Here is a 20046-nt window from a genome sequence, read left to right as displayed (position 1 = left end):
TGGAGCTAGAGAGAGGATGATAGTAACAGGGCAAGTTAAAACATCATAAAGCCCTCTGTTCTAACTAAGAAGCCATTTGATATGATTTGGATGTTTTGTCCCCTTCAAATCTCATGCTGAAAGGTAATCCCCAGTGTTGAAGGTGGGGCCTGGTGGAAGGTATTTGGATAACGGGGGACAAATCCCTCATGAATGGCTTAGTGCCATCCCCTTGGTGATGAGTGAGTTCTAGCTCTGAGTTTATGCAAGACCTGGTTGTTTAAAAGTGTGTGGCACCTCCTCCCTCTCTCGCTTAATCCTTCTCTCACCATGTAAGATTCTCGCTCCCGCTTTTCCTTCTGCCATAAATAAAAACTCCCTGAGGGCTCACCAGAAGCTGAGAAGATGCTGGTGCCATGCTTGTATAGCCTGCAGAACCATGAGCCAATTAAACCTCTTTTCTTTATAAATTACTCAGCCTCGGGTATTTCTTTATAGCACTGCAAGAATAGACTAATACACTATTTTTCTTAAATAAATGCTACCCAGAGTGCTGTAAGCCTCTGTTAATTTTCAGAGTTCTGAAACAATTGATTTTGACCATTTTTGCCAGTATACTCATTGCCTTTATAGAAAAGAAGATTTTTGGAGGTCTTCATTCTGCCATATCTGCCCTCATCATTCTTATTTTTAAATGTCAACTAGTGGTTTAAAATTAATAAATTGATTTTTATTTCCAAAAATTAATTTTGGTTCTCTGTAATATCTTCTCATACATCTTCATGAACCTTCATTATTTATTGGATACAATAAAATACAAAGAGCTTAGGTTTTTCTGTTCAATGAGCTTTGACAATCATAAACACCCATGTAAGCACCATCAAAACAAGATAGTACAACTTTTTCATCAGACTAGAAAGTTCCCTCTTGTACAAATCTCCTCGTTTTGCAAGCATTTTCTGATTTCCATCACTATTCTTTTGTCTGTTCTTGAATTTCGTACAAATGGAATGTTTTCGAGACTCATCTATGTTGTTACATGTATTGATAATTCATTCTTTTTTTAAAAATGAGTCATATTCCATTGTACAATTTATTCATTCTACTATTAATAGACATTTGGGTTGTTTTCCATTTTGAACTATTAAATAAAGGTGACATAAATGTTGTTGTTCATGTCTTTTTGTGAACACTTTTTCATTTCTTCTGCATAATCACATACGAGTAAAATATATTTAACTTTATGAGAAACCAACAGTTTTCCAATGTGTTTGTATCATTTTCCACTCCCACCAGCAATATACAGAAGTTCCAGTTGGGTAGAGTGTTTTGTTTTGTCGTTGTTGTTGTTAATTTTACCCATTCTAATAGATGTGTTTTAATTTGCGGTTACATGATGACTAATGCTGTTAAGCATCATTTTAATATATGCTTATTGTTCATTTGTATAACTTATTTTGTCTAGTGTCTGCTCAAGTCTTTTGCTCATTTTAAAAATTTGGTTGTTTACTATTTATTTGTCCTTTGTGAAGTATATGTGTTGTGAATATTTTTTTCCAGTTTATGGTTCATCTATTCATTTTCTCAGTGATGTCTCTTACGGACAGCAATTTCTTATTCTGATGAAATTCAATGTATCCTTTTTAAATTTTAGGGAGTGGTAGGCAGAGAAGCCCCTCCCTGACAAAAAATATCTATGTCCTAATCCTCAGAAACTACGAATAGATTACATTACATGGCAAAAGGGACTTTACAGATGTGATTAAGTGATCTTCAGATGGATTACGCGGATGGGCTCAATCTATCACAGGAGCCCTTAAAAGTAAAAGAGGAAGGACTTAGGGTGAATCACAAAGATATAACAATGGAAGAAGAGACAGGAGAGATTCAAAGCATGGAAGGCACTAGACCTGCCACTGCCAGCTTTGAAGATGGAGGAAGAGGACTGTAAGCCCACAAGAGGAATGTGCGTGGCCTCTATGAGCTGGGAACGGGCCTTAACTGATAGCTAGCAAAAAAATGGGGTCCTAAAATTTAAAACCACTAGCAACTGAATTCTGCCAACAACATGAATGAGCAAGGAAATAGACAGGAAATAGGAGGCCTTCTAAATAAATCCAGCCCTGCTAACACTGATTTTGGTGTTGTGAGACTCTAAGCAAAGACCCAGTGAGCACACTGGATTTCTAATCTAAGGGAACTGTAAGATAATACATTTATATTGCTTTAACATGCTAAATTTCTGGTAATTTGTTATGGCAGCAGTAGCAAACTAAAACAAAGAGTGCTTTTTGTGCTCTGTCCAAATCTTTGCCTACCCTAAGTTTGAAAGTTCTCCTATTTTTCTTCTAGAGGCTTCAAGGTTTTATTACTATTTTAAGTTCTCTTTTATTTCTTCTATTATGTCTGCCTAGACAGGAATTCCCTAATTTGACTGATCTACTTGTCTCTTCCTTAAGTTACAAAGTACCCTTAAATGACCTGTGGCCTCTCTCTACTTGCCCTTTTATCAGGTGTGAGTTTTCTCGACACCTATGCAAGGTAGGAATCTTCAGGTCTTTCAGGCAGTAATGATGTCAGACGGACTAAGGTACAGCAGGTGGCTAAAGGCTGGGAAGATTGAGATGACTTTAAGGGCTGATGGTCCCATGGCCGCCTTCAGAACATGCCTTCATACAAGGGACGTTCTCTCCTGGCCTCCTCCCCCAACCCAGCCTATCTAAATTTCAACTCGGGTTTGATTCCTGGCTCAAGTTCCACAGCTTCCATTAAGTTTTCTCTGAGCAGCCTGCAGGCTCACTTACGTCACTCATTTGGCATTATTTCCATAGAAACCACACACCTCTGATATGTAAGCCTTGTCTCTCCAACCTGATCATCTGCAATCCCAGCTGAATAAATACTAAATAAATGCTGTTGAGGTAAACTGCATGCATTTGGTTCAACAATGCTATATTCAAGAGCATATCCTAAGGAAATAATCAGCAAAATGTATGAAAGATCTATGTATAAATACGTTCACTGTGATGGTGTTTATAATAGCAGATTGAGAAGAACCTGAATGTCCAGCAGTAGGAGGCTGGCTAAAATAAGTATGGCACAGCTCTATTAGAGACTCTATGAAGGCATTTTAAATGATCAAGCAGATCCCATATATATTAAAAAAGATATTTTGCCACGTTTGGAAATAATTCCATCACTTCCACAACCAAAAATCATTAAAAATCTCCATATAGTACTCTGTGAGGGTCAAACATATATATTTGGAAGGATATAAACCAAAGTGATAACTGACTATCTCTCTGCAACATTTTCTGTATTTTTACAATGAACATACATTTTTAAAATTTTAAAGTTTTATTTTAAAAGTCAACACATTTGTCCATTCAATAATCCAGCTCCCGCTCCTCACTTTTTAAAAATCCAGCTCCCACTCCTCACCGTGGCTGGGTGCGGTGGCTCACACCTGTAATCCCAGCACTTTGGGAGGCCGAGGCAGGCAGATCACAAGGTCAGGAGATCGAGACCATCCTGGCTAACACAGTGAAACCCTGTCTCTACTAAAAATACAAAAAATTAGCCGGGCGTGGTGGCGGGCGCCTGTAGTCCCAACTACTCGGGAGGCTGAGGCAGGAGAATGGCATGAACCCGGGAGGCGGAGCTTGCAGTGAGCCGAGATCGCACCACGCACTCCAGCCTAGAAGACAGAGAGAGACTCCGTCTCAAAAACAAACAAACAAAAAACTGGGGTAAAATTCACTTTATATAAAATTCATCCTTACTTTTTAAAGCAGTTTCTTCCTCCATGTGCCCAATTAACATGACTATATTACTGTTTTTCGTTCACCAGATTCAGAAATGTCCTGATTTATAGGCGGACGAGGATTTTTAACTCAGTTATACCAACTGTCATTCTCTCTCCACATGCAATCATTTTAGCTCAATTTTTGTTAAATCCACATTGTCATGATGGAAGTTAAGCACATATTACTCATTAAGAACCATGTGGGATTCCTTCCACTTCTCTCTTGTGATGACCCTGTTTCCTGGATCCCACGACTCCTCTGCTCAGTGTGGTCCCTTCTTTAGGATGGGAACACATCCTCCACTAGCTTCCGGAGAAAGAATGCAGGGGAAGTAAATTTTTGCTGTACAACTCTGTGCAGCTGAAACAAGTTTCTTCCTACCCTCACATTTGACTGATAGTCTGGTTGGGCAGAGAATTCTGGGTTGAAAATATAATTAAAGGTGTTGTCTCACTGTCTTCAAGTTTCCAATGTCACTGAGACATTCCATGCCAGTTTTATTCCTGATCCTTGGGTATGACCTGTTTTTTTTTTCTTTCTGGAAGTTTTCAGGATCTTCATTTTATTCCCTGTGATCTGAAATTTCACCACAATATACCCTGTTATGGGTCTCTTTCAGCATTGCACTGGGCCTTGGTAGACATTTTTAACCTACAGACACATTCCTCAGTTCTTGGAGATTTCCTCTTTCTTTGCATTTCCTCCCTTACATTCTCTCCTGTTTTTTCTCCTAAATATTGGACCTTCTGGATTTACTCTCAAAATTTCCATTTCTATTTCTTACCCATTTTCTATTTTGTTTTTAAAATCTTACTTTCTGGAAGAATTCCCTGACTAACTTCCAAACTTTATAGAATTTTTTAAATTTTATCTATCATATTTTAAATTTCTAAGATTGTTCTCGTTCTTCAATTGTTCTTTTTATCTTTATAGTGTCCTGGTTTTGTTTTATAGATATACTATCTTTTCTTGAGTACATAAATTATAATTTCTTTTTTTTTGAGACAGAGTCTCGCTCTGTTGCCCAGGCTAGAGTGTAATGGTGCAATCTCGGCTCACTGCAACCTCCGCCTCCTAGCTTCAAGCGATTCCCCTGCCTCAGCCTCCCGAGTAGCTGGGATTACAGGCACCCACCATCATGCCTGGCTAATTTTTGTATTTTTGTAGACACAAGGTTTCACCATGTTGGCCAGGCTGGTCTTGAACTCCTGACCTCAGGTGATCCGCCCACCTTGGCCTCCCAAACTGCTGGGATTACAGGATTGAGCCACCATGCCTGGCCAATATAAATTATAATTTCTTTAAAACTTTCTGCAATGTCTCTGTTTCTTCCAAATTCTATTTTTTGTTTCTTTTTCATTATTATGTTTTAGAGACAGGGTATCCCTCTGTGGCCCAATCATAACTCACTGCAGTTTCAAACTCCTAGGCTCAAGGGCTCCTTCCACCTCAGCCTCCTTAGTAGCTGGGAATACAGGCATGTGCCACCACAGCCAGGTAAGTTGTTTTTTTTTCTTTTTTAGAAACAGGGTCTTGCTATGTTGCCCAGGCTGATCTCAAACTCCTGGCCTCAAGCAATCCTCCTGGCTTAGCCTCTCAAAGTGCTAGGATTACAGGTGTGAGCTACTGTACCCGGCCAGTAGTGTACTTACACTTTTATGGGTTTTGCAATTTGTCCAAGTCTTTTGGGGCTGGGGGGTGCTTAACCACCTTGATCTTCTTTGTCTCTCAAACAAGCAGTAGCATCCTCATGTAGCACAGGAGGAAATTGTTCCAGCAAGGTCGAGTGGCAGGCTCAAGGCCATGTGGTTAGCCTGGCATGGTCAGGGCTGGAATCCAGGTCATCTGACTCCCCAGGAGGTGCCTCTTTTATGTCACACCACCTCTTGGACATTGGTGCCAGGCCACCAACTAATGTTGACCAAGGAATGGGAAAAGGGGAGAGGAGCGCTGGGTAGCATTGGGCTCTGATGGAGAGGCGTCTCAGGCCTCCTGGGAAAGCACAGTGATGCCACGTATCGCTGACCCCAGACTCAGCACATTCTGATCCACTTTTTAGTATATTCTTATCTGATCCTGAGAAAGAGAGCATGCAGGTGCCAATGTTGCCTTTTATACAATAGGGAACTGAGGGCTAGAGAGCGAAACTCAGCCAACACAAGGCCTTGCAGCCAGGGGCAACAAAGCTGAACTCTATGCCCGGTTTCCCCAACCCCTCCTTCCCTTTCCCCCATTGGGGTGGGGGTGGGGAGGACCTCTGTTGGCAGCTCTAGGTGGGCTCACCTCCCTGTCCCCAGCCACCTGTGGAGAGCATACCCCCAAGGGGGCGGGCCCCATGCTGAGGAGACAAGAGCCTGTGGGCACGGAGCCTCCAAGGTGCCTTCCCATCCACAGAAGTTCACAGCTGTGAGGGCTCCGTCTTCTCAGAAACACTGCAGCAGTGGTGGCAGCAGCAGCAAGCTCTCTGAGACAAGCCCATGCACTGGTGGTAGTGTTTTTGTTTTCATTTTTAAGTAAAATATTTTTTAAAACAAAAAAATAATGAAAGATACCTACCTAAGCTAAATTCTAAAATGGGCTCATCTGGGTCTTGTATATTTCCTGAATAGAAAAGAAATGACAGAAAAATCACCCTTAATAAACTTTTCTCTGTTTTCAGATTAAATGCACAAATAACCCTGTACTTCCCCCCAACAACAACAACAAAAACTGCCATGCAAGACAATTTCTTTATTTTAAAAATATTTTGTTTTTGAGATTGCTAAGAAGTCCCTGACCCCACAACCAAACCCCTGCTCCTCCTCAGATCTACACATCCACAACAGGGAAGGCTTTTACCATGGCCTGGGCATGTGCCAGCAAAACACCTGGACATTCCCACACTACCCTGGTGGTGCCCCCGCCACCAAACTGGAAAACTAATGTAGTCAGGCTCCAGCAGAAGCGGTTCACAGGAAGAGGGCTGACGCCCCCCTTCCCTATTTCCTGGTTCAAGCAGAAGGATGCCAAACCAGGGTACCCTGTAGTCTATAGGGTAGTCATGGGGAATCATCAGGTACCTGCCAGCACTGCCGCAGTGTGGAGCCCAGGTGCTGTGAGCTCATACCTGGAGCCCGGTGCAGGCCCTGTGAGGCTCACCTGCCAGAGAGAGGCCCAGCATGTCGGCTGCCACGTCGATGGTGGAAGCCCGCTGCATTGCACGGGCCCTGGCACCATGGCGAGGGCTGTGTTCTCTTGCTGTCATGATGTCATTGGTGATGATGTGCTTCTTGATCCTGGGTCAGACCACGCCTGATTACCTGGGAAGTGCTGGCACTGAGCCCTAGTCCGTTAAAGTGGCAGTAGCCCTGAGAAAAGGAGCACTGGTAAGAAACCATGAGGATGGTGATGGAGAGAAATCATGCTCTCATTTAGAAAGAACGTGACCTAACATGGGCGAGGTACAGTGACAGGGTTCCCCAGCATGTGAGGAACCAGGGTGGACTGTCCGCTGCTCCCCACCCCTTCTGGTCACTTCTTCCTCCCCACTCCCCAACACACAGGGTGTCCATGGGATCCCTTGAGGATGTCCTGTCCTCTTCAACAGAGATATGCCACAGTGAATGATGGTTTTCATATAATTATAAAATATGGCTTTTGAGATTTTCTTGTTCTCTTTATTATGCTCTTCTGTTAGCAAGTCTCTTAGAACCTTTAAAAATTTAAATCAATTCGCCACAACTTCTGTGAGTAGGGTAAGAGCTGCAGAAGAGTCTGCTGCCCACGGGCTACATACAGGTGGCAAAACACTAGTGAGACAAAGCTCACAACTCTAACCTGCTGGCTTTCTTCCCAGAGCTGCATAAACTTCACGTGTGTCTGGGTCTCAGGCTTTCCTTCCCGCAAAGCATGTAATCTATGCCTAAGCAAAGTGGAGGGTGCTGTGCTATGAAAAGGGAGGGCTCTGGGTAAAACACTGCCACAGGCTGAGTCAGACGCTTCACATGGCTTAGAGCTCCAGAGCTCACACTCTGCTGTCAGAACTAGATTAAGCAGCGAGAAGGGTGTTTCAGGTTTTTCCAACCCTATATGCTACAACTCCTGCTGTCTCTAGAAAGAACCAACCTTTAGAAGTTAAGATAATTAGACTGAGCAATAAGCCTGGTTTAAAACACTCTCGCAGAGGTCTTCATATTTCCAGAGACAGCCTTGTCTTCTCAAAGGGTGTCCACACCCTGTGCCTGAAGGACCTGGGCTCCTGTCCTTGGGTTAATTCACCAAACGACTTACTGGACATGTTTGCTCTCGGACCATGTGGCATTTCTTCATAGAAGCATGTCCAAATCCATCATCTAAAAATAAGAAAGCGAAAACTTAACAAGCTGGTCAAACATGAAGTTTCTGAGACTGCAATGCCTAGAAACGTGGAGGCCAAGAGCTACTCCATGTTTGTTTGAGCTCCACACCCCAATCCAACCTTCTGGCTCAAAAATACAAGTTTTGCTCAAACCCAAAATAAATGAGAAAGAGAAAGCACATATTCCTCTCCCTTGCAGGGCTGATCTGTTGGGGGAGTCTGGGCCTGTCCTAAAGAGCCAGGTGGGCAGCTGGGTGTGGTTTAGGGAGATGAGAATCTGAGACCAGTTTCCCCACTCACAAACTGTAGGCCCTAGGAGAAGCTGCAGGGCCCTCTAAGGCCCTGCCCTTCGGGATGGATGGGCTGCACCCATCTCATGGGGCTGCAATGAAAACCAAATGTGCATGAACAAGAGAGGGCTCTGCAAACTCCACTGAGCTCCCACAATGCTGCTGCTGCTGGGTCCCCCAGGCCCCACTCAGTCCCAGCACTACAGGGGCTGTTTGGCAGGGCTCAGCTCATGAGCCATCCCTCTCAAAGCACCAGGGTTGGGGAATGAGATGACCGCAAGAGCAGAGTGCTTGAGTGTTTAGCCTAGGGCTGACTCAGTTTCTCTCACAGGCTGTACTCCTATCCCTCCCACTAGGGGTGCCCAGGGACCTTCAGCCTGGGCATTTCCGCAGACAGGGCAGTGGCCTGGTGGGGGAGCCACAATAAAAATCACCAAGGGGAAGATTTGCCGGTTAACGTCAAAAGGCACACAAGTGAAGCAATGTGCAATGTGACTAGTAAAACAGGAAAGTGCTTACAGTACTAATATCTGCTTTTTACAGTAATGGTTGTACACATTAACAACAAACTCACCAAAATGCAAGTGGCAAAAGGTAGGAATTCACAAATGAGGAACACACGTGGTAAACATTTTGAAAAAGTGACCAAACTCATTAAGTAACACAATGCTAAATATGCTTTCCTTCACCTAAATTCGTCCTCCAAAAGAGTTTTGTTTGTTCTTAAGTGAGAATACACATTGCTGGAGGACCTGGGGGAAGCTGTCTAGGACTCTCCTATATTGTTACTCCATCTTAGAGTAGTTCAAACATTCAGAAAGCCATCTGGCATTAATTATCAAAATTTGTAAATCATAACAAAACTCTTGCCAATAGTCTAGAACACGGAAAAGACTACTGGGTAAAAATGCTTATCGCAGCATTACTTATAATAATAAAGCAATCCAAATGCCCAGCTATAGGTACGAAAAGAATGTTCTGGAACATCCATAAGACACACTATTATCCGGCTATCAAAATGATCATAATAAAGCCAATAGACACAGGAGAAGTTCTTCAACCCCATCAGTCATCAGAGAAATGCAAACTGAACCCATGAGATACCTCTGCACAAGCACTGGAACAGCAAAAATGACAAAGACCAACAATACCAAGTGTTGATGAGGACGTGGAGTAACTGGAAGTGATACTACTGGAAGAGCGTAAATAGTCACCCGCGCTGGAAAACTGGCCGTCTCTACTTAAGTTGAACATACACCTACCCTGTGACCTGGCATACAACTCAGAGGGGGAGCTGCTAACAGAAACGCACACTCATGCTCACTAAAAGCCTGTAGAGAAGGTTTAGAGCAGCAACGTTCACAGTAGTAAGATACCAGAGACAACCTAAATGTTCGTCAACAGTAGAACAGATGAAACAACGGGATGAGTCTCAGAAACAATGTCAAGGGGAAAAGTTAAGACCATTCTAGGCAAATCCATTCATACGAAGTTCAAGCACAGGCCAAACGAATCTGTGGCATTCGGAGTATGGAGAGTGGTATCCTGAAGGGGTGGGTACTGACTGGGGAGGGTGAGAGGGCTTCCGGGGCTCTGGAAATGATCTGGGTGCGGGTTACACACAGACTTTACTGTGTGAAATTCACTGAGCTGTACACAGGTGATTTTTATATCCCAATACAAAGTATATACAAGACAGCATAGCATTAAAAAAAAACACGTCAGTTCTGCATCATGTGTTTTTAAAGAAATAGCCCACCTTTGCTTTGTTTGCAGCCATTTAAAGAGATACTGTACAGAGGGGACAGTGAGCAAGAGGCTGCATCAAGGTGACAGCCATGCTGGGGGTGTGATCATGGGGAACTGTCTTCCTCCTTCTCTAACGGCCATCCTCTAACGGCCTTCTCTAACGGCCATCACTGAAGATTGCACCCCATGCTGGCCAGAGGCAGGGCAGCAACCCAGGCATGACTTCAGCTCGAAGAAGGGGCTCTTCCCTTTTGAACCTTTTCCCAATGTGTCTAAAGCATTCCATCATTCCATTGCCTGCCTTGCTGCCCTGCTCAGCCTGTTAGTGAAGGTGTCGGTCACCCACTTCACTTGTGACAGTGGAGACAGGCCACCTAACAGAGGGACACATCTGTACCCCAACATCCTGCCAGCCCTGGGGAAGCTCCAAAACTCACCCCTTTCCACCTCTCCCTGCAGGGTCCCTGCCCACTCCACCAGCCTGCTCTGCCCTGGAGGGTGGTTTATATCCTAGGCATCGTGAGGTTTCCGGAGATAGAAATGCTTAAAGGGGTACATCTACAGACTAATTTTACACTTGAGAGAGTTCACAGGTCACAGAAACTTTCAGGTCAAAAAGACCTCAGAAGCACTTCATAGTTATTTGGGGACATTTAATTAAAATCTGCAATTTAAGTCATCAAGGCCCAGAACGCAAAGCTAATTTGCACAGCTGAATTCGATTTCTCTTCTTGGTCTCATTAATATAAGGTAATTCACCAAGGATCTTATATTCCCAAGGTCCTTGTTTTTCCTCCCAGCTCCATTTGAAGACCAGAGCTCATTAGGAGGAAAAACTGCACTTAAGCAGAAGAGGAGACAGAGTGTGTGGGAGCTGTCCAGGGGGCTGAAATTTTTTCCTGGGGTCAAGAAAAAAGCAGCAATAACCCATGAAGTGAGCAGCTCCCATGTCTCACACTGTGCAGTCACGTGACCCCTCCCACAAGAGGCGGCAGGCCATCAAGTGGACCCTAAGGTTTTATCCCACTTCCCATGATGTCCTTTCCAGCCATGGGGGTCAGGGAAAGGGGTGGTGGAGAGGGCACTGGCAGGACGGGAGGGGTGTTAGGATTCAAACAGGACTAGTGAGGTGGCAAGGCCTTCAGCAGCAGTCCTGGGAAAGGTTTGCCAGAGGCCTAGCGGGAGTACTGCAGGTCCCTCCGCCTGAGGAACCTCTCAGGCTCCCCTGAGCTGGAGTTGAGGGGCGAGGATTAACACATCAGAGCTCCACTTTTGCTTATTCATTGGGGTTCTTCTAAGAATAATTTTTAAAAGGAGTTGCATGGATAAGGTCACGGATGCTGAGTGATTTTTTTCAAGGTCGCATGGAGATGAAATATGAACTATCGTTATCAACCCTAAGAAAAAGCCCAAGTGCAATGGGGGCCCCTCTCCCTGCCCCACTCACCGGACCCCGTCCTACCCCACCACAGCCTATTGCTGTCACTGTGGCAGCAAATGGGCTGAGAAGCTTCACTGTGCCTCTGCTCTCCAAACACAGGCAGCACAAGAGAGAAAGTAAAATGAAAGGCTGGCATGAAGCTGAGCATGAGTCAGCAGCCCCTAAGAAAGAGGCTACTTTACAGGGGCAGAAAGAGGAAAGGACTTACTCTCAGAAACCCCAAATCCAGGACAGCTAAAATCATAGATCCGTGAGGTGTCACACCATTCACTGGCACTGAAAGTTACTATTAATAATAACCTCAGAAAGACAAATATCACCTTCCTGCAGACAGACAGGAAGGATACTGCAAAGGATGCGGATGAACCTCCAGCTGGAAGAGGTGCACAGAGCAAGGCATGTGGGAAGGGCGTGGAGCTGCCCTGCCCACCCTGTGTGCCACTCCCCGGGAACCTCTGCATGCTCAGCTACCCAAAAGCTCCCAGAACTCAGTCCTTTGGAGTTTTGGGGTTTTGTACTTTTTTTTTTTCTTCCAGCTTTTAGAGACAGGGTCTTGCTCTGTCTCCTAGGCTGGAGTGCAATGATGTCAGGCTTATTGTAGCCTCAAACTCCTGGGCTCAAGCCATCCACCCATCTCAGCCTCCTGAGTAGCTGGGACCACACGTGTGGGCCACCACATCTGGAAAATTACTAATTTTTTAAAATTAGAGATGGGGTCTCACTATGTTGCCCAGGCTGGTCTCAAACTCCTGACTTCAAGCAATCCTCCCACCTTGATCTCCCAAAGTGGTGGGATTACAGGTGTGAGCCATAACACCTGGCCTCCTTTTGGGTCTTTAATGAAAGCTTCATTATAGACATAACTGACTAAATCACTGGCCATTGATTTACCAGCTCAACCTTCAGCCTCTCTCCTCTCCCCAGAGGTGGGAGGGTGGAAGACTGTAAATTCCAGCCCTCTAATCATGGGATTGGTTACCCTGGCAACCAGCCAAATCTTAAAGCAATTTAAGAGCCCCCAGCCACCAGTCATCTCATTAGCATACAAAGATACTCTTATCACTCCAGAGATGCTAAGAATACCTCAGGAAAAGAGGGAGGTAGACCAAATATATATTTCACAATACCACACCCCCTCTCTAACTCCAGGTGGGGCTCAGAACACCCTGAACACATCCCCTGAGCCTCCCCCACTCCCAATATTCCCTAGGCTAGGCTTGGACCTCACAATTCTGGACACTCCATGGTGTGAGATGACTTTAATGTCAAGACGATGGGTTCACTGAAGTGGCTCTACTAGAGCTGCTAATCCAACCTAGAGAGAAAATGTGACCCAGTCTCTACCACAGTGTTCCAGACCAGCCTCCGTTTCCATGGGTCCCCTAGAGCCAAATGGAAACTGAATCTACCCAGGGATCTACTCAGACCTTGTCTACACCTAACAGGGGTCCTAGGACCCTTGGGGGATTCAGGGCCACCAATTCTTGAAGCCCAGCAAATAAGAGAACAACGGGCACCTAGGAGGACTTTCTATGACATGGCACAAACATGGGGATGGGCACAGGGTAAGTAAAATGCAGCCACTGATGACACAAACTGAATGGGCCAGAGCCAGAATGGCTGTGGTGACAGGGAGGGGCAGCAGGGACAAGGCAAGGCCAACAGAGAGAACAGGAGCAGTAACTCCAGAATGGCCAAGCCCAAGGTGACTAGCAAACTGGAGGCTCCACTCCAAAGACGAGGCAGCACTGGCCTGTGTGCAGGCTTGGCACACCCACTGACACTACAGCTCACATTCTGCTCCCAAGCATCCGCTCAGGTCCATCACCAGCCAAGGTACATGCTGCACACAGCAAAGACCAGGAAGGCCTGCTTCCAAGTATTCCAGAGCAATAGCCAGTGGCAGCAGAACCAATAGCCAATTCCAGCTGGAGGTTCAACCTCATCCTTTGCAGTATCCTTCCTGTCTGTCTGCAGGAAGGTGATATTTGTCTTTCTGAGGTTATTATTAATAGTAACTTTCAGTGTCAGTGAATGGTGTGACACCTCACTGATCTATGATTTTAGCTGTCCTGGATTTGGGGTTTCTGAGAGTAAGTCCTTTCCTCTTTCTGCCCCTGTAAAGTAGCCTCTTTCTTAGGGGCTGCTGACTCATGCTCAGCTTCATGTAAAAATACATTCATTTGGAATGAATGAGTAAGAGAGTGAGAGAATGAATGAATGCCTCTACATAACCAGTGAGAAGGTTAAGTGCTACGAATCAACTTTTAATGCAAAGCAAATGATAAAATAGGTATGAGAAGAAGAGCGTGTGACCATGGGGCAAGAACACACCAAAACTCATTCTTCCTTAAATATGGCCAACTTGAGGGGGCCACTCAGGAAGAAGAGGATGTTGAACACTGGAGAAAACTGCCATCTGATGTCAAGTGGGAAGGGGTTGTGGGGTTGGCATGGGTCATAAAAGCAGAAGGACTGATTCTGGGAGGCGATGCAGGAGGAGTGGGGCCTACGATACAGCAGTTGGGGTCCTTGATTCTAATTTGCCCACTTTGGAGACTCCTCCATCCCTGGGTGTCCTTCCCCATCCTACAGTGCAAGGGAATAGTGGAAGCAAGCAGGCCTTCCATTTTTTTTTCTTTCAAACAAAAGCCAACTGCTTAGGAAAGATCTTAACCTTTTAAACGAAGTCAAATATGCTTCTCTAGCATAAAATACAAAAACAAAAAATGCTGCCTCAAAGGCCCAGGTATTAACTAGAATGGAAAAGCCACATGCTGCAGGAACAAGGACAAGGTGGAGGGGACCTGAGAGGGGTCTCAGGAAGGCCTTCCTCATGCCTCTCAGGGCTCTGGCTCCAAGCCCATCAGGCCCCCAGCACCCTGGTCCACAAAAGGCTCTTGATATAGTTTGAATGTGTTCTCCAAAGTTCCTGTGTTGAAAACTTAATTGTCATTGTAACAGTAGTGGGAGGCGGGGCCTTTAAGAGGTGATTAGGCCAGGAGGACTCTGTCCTCATGAATGGATTATGCTGTTTCTGTAGGAGTGAGGGGAATGGATTCCCGATAAATCAGGAGTTTAGCCTGATTTCCTCTCCCTGTCTCTCGTGCTGGCTTCCACCTTCCACTCTTCCACCATGGCAAGACCCTCACCAGATGCGGGCACCATGCTCCTGGACTTCCCAGCCTCCAGACTGTAAGAAGTAAGCTGCTTTTCTTTACAAACTAACCGGGCTGTGGTATGTTGTTGGAGTAGCAGAAAATGGATTGAGACAGGTGTCAACATCTGCCCTTCCGCAGACTAAACCCTTGGATCAACCTGTGAGGCCCAGAGTGGGGCCTCAGGAATCCACCCACTTGCTCAGCTAATCCCACTTCAGATCCCTCCTCCCCCATAGGTGAAAGAGCTGCCGAGCTTCTCTCAGCCTCAGTTTCTGTATAACGGAAATAACACTGGTCTCACCAGGACACACTGAGGAGCAAGCACATATGTGAAGAAACACAGAAAACATCCGCATAGAGCTCGGTACATGGGCTGTCAGCCATGTGAGGTTGTCGCCTTGGCATGTGAGGTTCTCACCTTGGCTTTTCCTAACCTCCCCTGAGGCTGGCCCCCACAGCACTTGTACTGGGGCCATCTGTGAGCCTGGAAGCCCTTTCCCTACAGCTAAATCTATTTGAGTTTTACCCAACTTTCCTACCTTCTCTAGTTCCTCCAACCGGAACTTTTCACCAAGGTCCATGGTACTTTGCTTGCGCTACAGTTTATAATCACCAAAAATTAGGCCCAAAGGTTGCTATTGGAAAGGAACATGAGAGCGCAGGCCTGTTCCTTGAAGCAATATGGCTTGGTGGCATGGGGGAGGGGAGCCCAGGCAGTGGCATCAGACCTGGTGAGCTGCTGTGAAGCATGTGACCTTCCACAGGGTCCCATCTCTGTGCATCAGTTTCCTCGCCTGTCAAATGAAGTTATGACTACTGTGGGAAGGAATTCAGAGTCTCCCAATCAGAAGAGTGTGAGTGGACCCTGGACTCCTAGGGAAGTGAGGCGGGTGCTCTGTCCCTCCAGATAGACATCCATGTTCTGAGGGGGCAGCATCATGGTCCTCTTGTACTGAAGAGGTCTGCTTCCTCCTCCCCTCAGAGCTGGGGCCCAGCCCTCTCCCACCTCCCACCTCTCACCTCCCAGCTCTCTATACCTGCACAGGGCAGGAGAGGGTCACTGTGAGTAAAGCTCTGACTCAAAGGACACTTAACACCCAAGCATGCTGCAAAACATCCATCCAACGCTGCTAGGGCTTAAATACAGGAAAGTAATGTGCTTTAGAAGAATCAAGCACAGGGGCCCAGTAATCCCAGCACTTTGGGAGGCCAAGACGGGCAGATCACAAGGTCAGGAGATCGAGACCATCTTGGCCAACACGGTGAAACCCCGTCTCTACTAAAAATACAAAAAATTAGCCAGGCGTGGTGGCACGTGCCTGTAGTCCCAGCTACTTGGGAGGCTGAGGCAGAAGAATCGCTTTAACCCGGGAGGTGGAGGTTGCAGTGAGCCCAGATCGCACTACTGCACTCCAGACTGGGCAACAAAGCGAGACTCCATCTCAAAAATAAAAAAATTAAATCAAGCACAGGAAGAGAAGTAACACGCTGGCAATGCACATCCCTTCTCACCTGCAGACATAAATGACCTGACTTAGGGCCCCCGAGCTTGTGCTCACTGGGAGATGTTCATTTATCTCTGGCTTCCCATTTCCCAAGCCCTACTGTCTGCCAGTGATGATGGACACGCAGCAATGGCAATGAGTTAACTTCATTTACTTAACTGACATGCCTCATTAGTTTAATAAATATGCTGACTACTATAATACAGGGCCTGAACCAGAATACAAATGCACATCCCAGACTCCGATGGGGGGAGTCAGTCACTGTGCTACAGTCTGAATGTGTCCCCCAGAATTCCTATGTTGAAATGTAGCCATCAATGTGATAGTATTAAGAAGCGGGGCCTTTGGGAGGTGATTAGACCCTGGGGGCTCCGGCCTCATAGGTGGGATTAGTGCTGTATGAAAGGGCTGGAGGGAACTAGGTAGGCCCTTTCTGCCCTTCACCTTTTGTCATGTGAGGACATGGCAAGAAGGCCCTCAGCAGACCCTAAATGCCAGCGCCTTCCCAATATCCACAGGTCTAAGAAGTACATTTCTGTTGTTTACCAGTCTCAGTTATTTTGTTACAGCAGCCTGAACTGACTGAGATACCTTGGATAGGGACATGGATATCCCTGTAAACAAGAGAGCAGAGGAGGATGCTCCAGGAGCAGAACAAGCCCAGACCGTTCCAGCCTTCCTCTTTCACCTCACCAGCCCCTCAAGGTTTCCCATCTCAGTAGATGGAGTTCTGTCCTTCCACGTGCTCCAGGCAAGAAATAACATCCTGGCCTCCTCCTCCTCCTCTCACATCCCACATCCAATCCATTGACAACTCTATTAGCTCTATCTTCCCCACAAGTACGACTTCAACTCCCTCAGTACCCCAGCTCCCATACCCTGGGAATTTGACCAGCGTCCCTCCCACAGTCCTCACAGTCTGTGTCCAACAGCAATGACGGGGCCTGTGAACCTCCTAGCAGTGTCTTCATCCTGCTCCTGCCCTGGCGTCTTTCCTGTTTAGACTTATCTGGTGTGGCCTTTGCATCAGCCACCCTCTCTGGGACTGCCCTTCCTCAGATAACAAGGCAGGCAACTCCCTCACTTCTTTTATGTCCTTCTTGGTTCCCAGCTTCTCCTGGAGGTCTTTGGGACAGCCCAGTTTAGAACTGCAGCTCAGCTCCTTGTGGTTCACCCATACACCATGAACCTTCAGGTGATTTTCTATAAGAAGCAGTTTGAAAATAAGTTGCCCTGAAAAAAGTGCTTTAAAACGTTTGTGCTGAGCAAAACAGGTGCTCACAATCTGGGAGATGAGTGAGATGTGTCAATAATCACAAGCGCAATGTCTGGGAGGTGCCAGGAGCAGCCTGGGGTGGGCAGGGATCTGCTGACTGCCTTCCACACCACACACTTCAGCCACTCTTTCTTCAGCACCTCCAATTTCTTGCTTCTGCACCTCATGCTGTTCCTTCTCTGTAAACTGGCAATCTCTTTAACACAGCAGTCCCCAACCTTTTTGGCACCAGGGACTGGTTTTGTGGAAGACAATTTTTGGGGGCTGGTCAAGGGGAGTGGTTTCGCAACGAAACTGTTCCACCTCAGATCATCAGGCATTAGTTAGATTCTCATAAGGAGCACACAACCCAGATCCCTCACATACGCAGTTCACAACAGGGTTTGTGCTCCTATGAGAATCTAATGCCACCGCTGATTGACAAGAAGTAGAGCTCAGGCAGTAATGCCTGCCACTCGCCTCCTGCTGTGCAGCCCAGTTCCTAACAGGCCACAGGCCAGTACTGGTCTGCAGCCCGGGGACTGTGGACTCCTGCTTTAACAAACAGTTGAGGGTCTATTATGGAGCAGGCCTTAGGGATACAAAGATAATAAGAGGCTTGGGCCAGAGCTACATCACAAAGTATAACAAAGATGAATGGTAGACAACCTGAGGGCCACAATGATGGGGGCCAAGCCTCTTCTGAAGCCTTCCCTTGGGGGAGGGGCTGACTTGCTACTCTGTCCTTTCCAGGCAGTGGCACCCCTGGGTTCTGCAGCCAGGGATTCTGGGGCTTTTTCTTGAGGTAAATCAACCCAGTGTTCCCATACATGACCCCTCTCACTCCCGCGCACCAGGCCTCATTCGTCATTTGATTACCACATCAATTTCACAATACCACAGACAAAGACAACAGGAACACTGTACATGGCTGTCTGCTGTCAGAGCTGCCTGGTTAGGACTGCAGTCAGTGTGCACCAGGAGCAGTGTGGTTCTCTCTCCTACAACAGGCAAGGACTTTGACAAGTCTCATTTCTTACTCCATTGTCACTTGAAACCACTTGAAGCCCTCACACAATTAACTGAAAGTTTGCCCGTCTGTTGTCCAGGAAGGCCTTCCAGCAGTGCCACATAAATTTCTAAGTAAGTGTATGAAAGGACCGAGGAAAGCATCCAGTATTTCAACCCCCTCATCAAAGGAGACATGCTGCTCCAAGAGGGCCAGGAACTGAAAAGATAAGGACAGGGGCTTCCCCGTGACCTGTGAGTTGGGCTTATCTCTGAGTGTGGGTCCACAATAAGGGGGGTATCATCACTCACCCAGAGTTGTTACTCAAAGGTTCATTCCAGGAGACGCAGCTGGAAGACTGTGGAGCGTGAACCCAGTCTGGCTCCTCTATGGTGGAGGCGGGAGTGCAGAAGGCTCTAAACCCCAAAGCAGGCTGGGTGTGCCTTATTCATTGCCAAAGATGGTGATTTCTCTTCCCTTTTCTTCTTCCACCCAAACAGAAAGCTGTCAGGCCTGGCCTGGTGCCTGCTCCTGCTTCCCTTGCCCAGAGCTGGCCACCTGGAAGCCGGACCCTGACTTGCCCCAGCCGCTAGAACAGCCTCTAACCCAAGGTCTGCTTCTCTCCTTCTTCCCTTTCGGGAGAGGTGTGGCTGCAGCTGCTTATGGCTTCTCAGGACAGAATGCAAAGTGGGCGGCCCACATCCCAGCCACAGCAATGTCCTTTGCCTTGCCGTACAGTGTTTTGCATTCACCTCATACCCTCACCACCCACCCCCTCAACCCAGGGGATACAGTGACGATACCACCATGGTGAGGACAGTCATGGGAACTCCTGCTAGCCTGGCTAAGACACTATATAGAGCAGCCAGGACGCTGTGCAGGGGGGTGAGCTTAGGCAGAAAGGCGTATTTGTCTCAGGAGTCTGGGCTGAGCTAAACACCTCAGCAGGAACATGGCTGAGCTGGCCCACTGACTCCAAGGCTGGCAGCAAATGTGGCCCTTCCCCTCTGCTTCCCCATGTCCGTCATCCTCCCACGCTGCAAATGAGCCAGTCCACGTGGTGGGAGCTAAGGCAGCCCCCAACTTGAAACTCTCCAGCTCCAGCCACCAGAGGCCGCCTGCATGGGTTCTCTCCCGGTTCTCTCCAGCTTGAGCCAAGCCCCCCAGGCTGGGGGTGGGGGTCACGTTGTAGCATGGGGGCTTCAACACTACCCATGAGCTTGGGTGGGAGAAAGCTCCCACAAAGCAGTGGAGCACCACCACCCCTTCAATCCATCACAACTTTCAGTAACCAAATGGAGATTTCCCTACAGCAGGTGTTTCTTAAACTTTAAACGGAATGGTCAAATAACTCTCATGTTAACCAGATGGCTTTACATTGTATCAGACACACAACATAAACACATAATTAGTCATAAACTCTTTTGTTTAGAACATTTAAACTATTAGAAAAAAGTGATCTATAAATTAACATAAGCAAACCCCGACACAAATGAACTCAGGTTTATATTACTT

The 20046-nt window shown here is 46.6% G+C and overlaps 1 protein-coding gene across 21 annotated transcripts in view; it reads right to left on the bottom strand.

The window, feature by feature from the left end:
• The window catches only part of INPP4A (inositol polyphosphate-4-phosphatase type I A), a 145405-nt gene that overhangs the window by 62442 nt on the left and 62917 nt on the right, over positions 1-20046 (bottom strand). For 14 of the 21 annotated variants that reach the window (XM_054476491.2, XM_054476485.2, XM_054476483.2 and 11 more), the window contains exons 2-4: positions 8055-8116; positions 6924-7132; positions 6342-6386 (exon numbers count right to left, since the gene is read on the bottom strand). In XM_054476491.2, coding sequence (XP_054332466.1) covers positions 6342-6386; positions 6924-7029 — 151 coding nt within the window. In that variant the 5' untranslated portion in view covers positions 7030-7132; positions 8055-8116. Of the gene's footprint in view, positions 1-5437; positions 5862-6101; positions 6290-6341; positions 6387-6923; positions 7133-7889; positions 8117-18842; positions 19104-20046 lie in introns of those variants that run through there. The other 7 variants (XM_063648481.1, XM_063648484.1, XM_063648478.1 and 4 more) reach the window with 5 other exon arrangements.

The sequence above is a fragment of the Pongo pygmaeus genome, chromosome 12 (assembly GCF_028885625.2).
Source record: "Pongo pygmaeus isolate AG05252 chromosome 12, NHGRI_mPonPyg2-v2.0_pri, whole genome shotgun sequence".
Taxonomy (NCBI): domain Eukaryota; kingdom Metazoa; phylum Chordata; class Mammalia; order Primates; family Hominidae; genus Pongo; species Pongo pygmaeus.
Note: the sequence above shows the minus strand (reverse complement) of the source record. Positions and strands in the feature narration are given on the sequence as shown.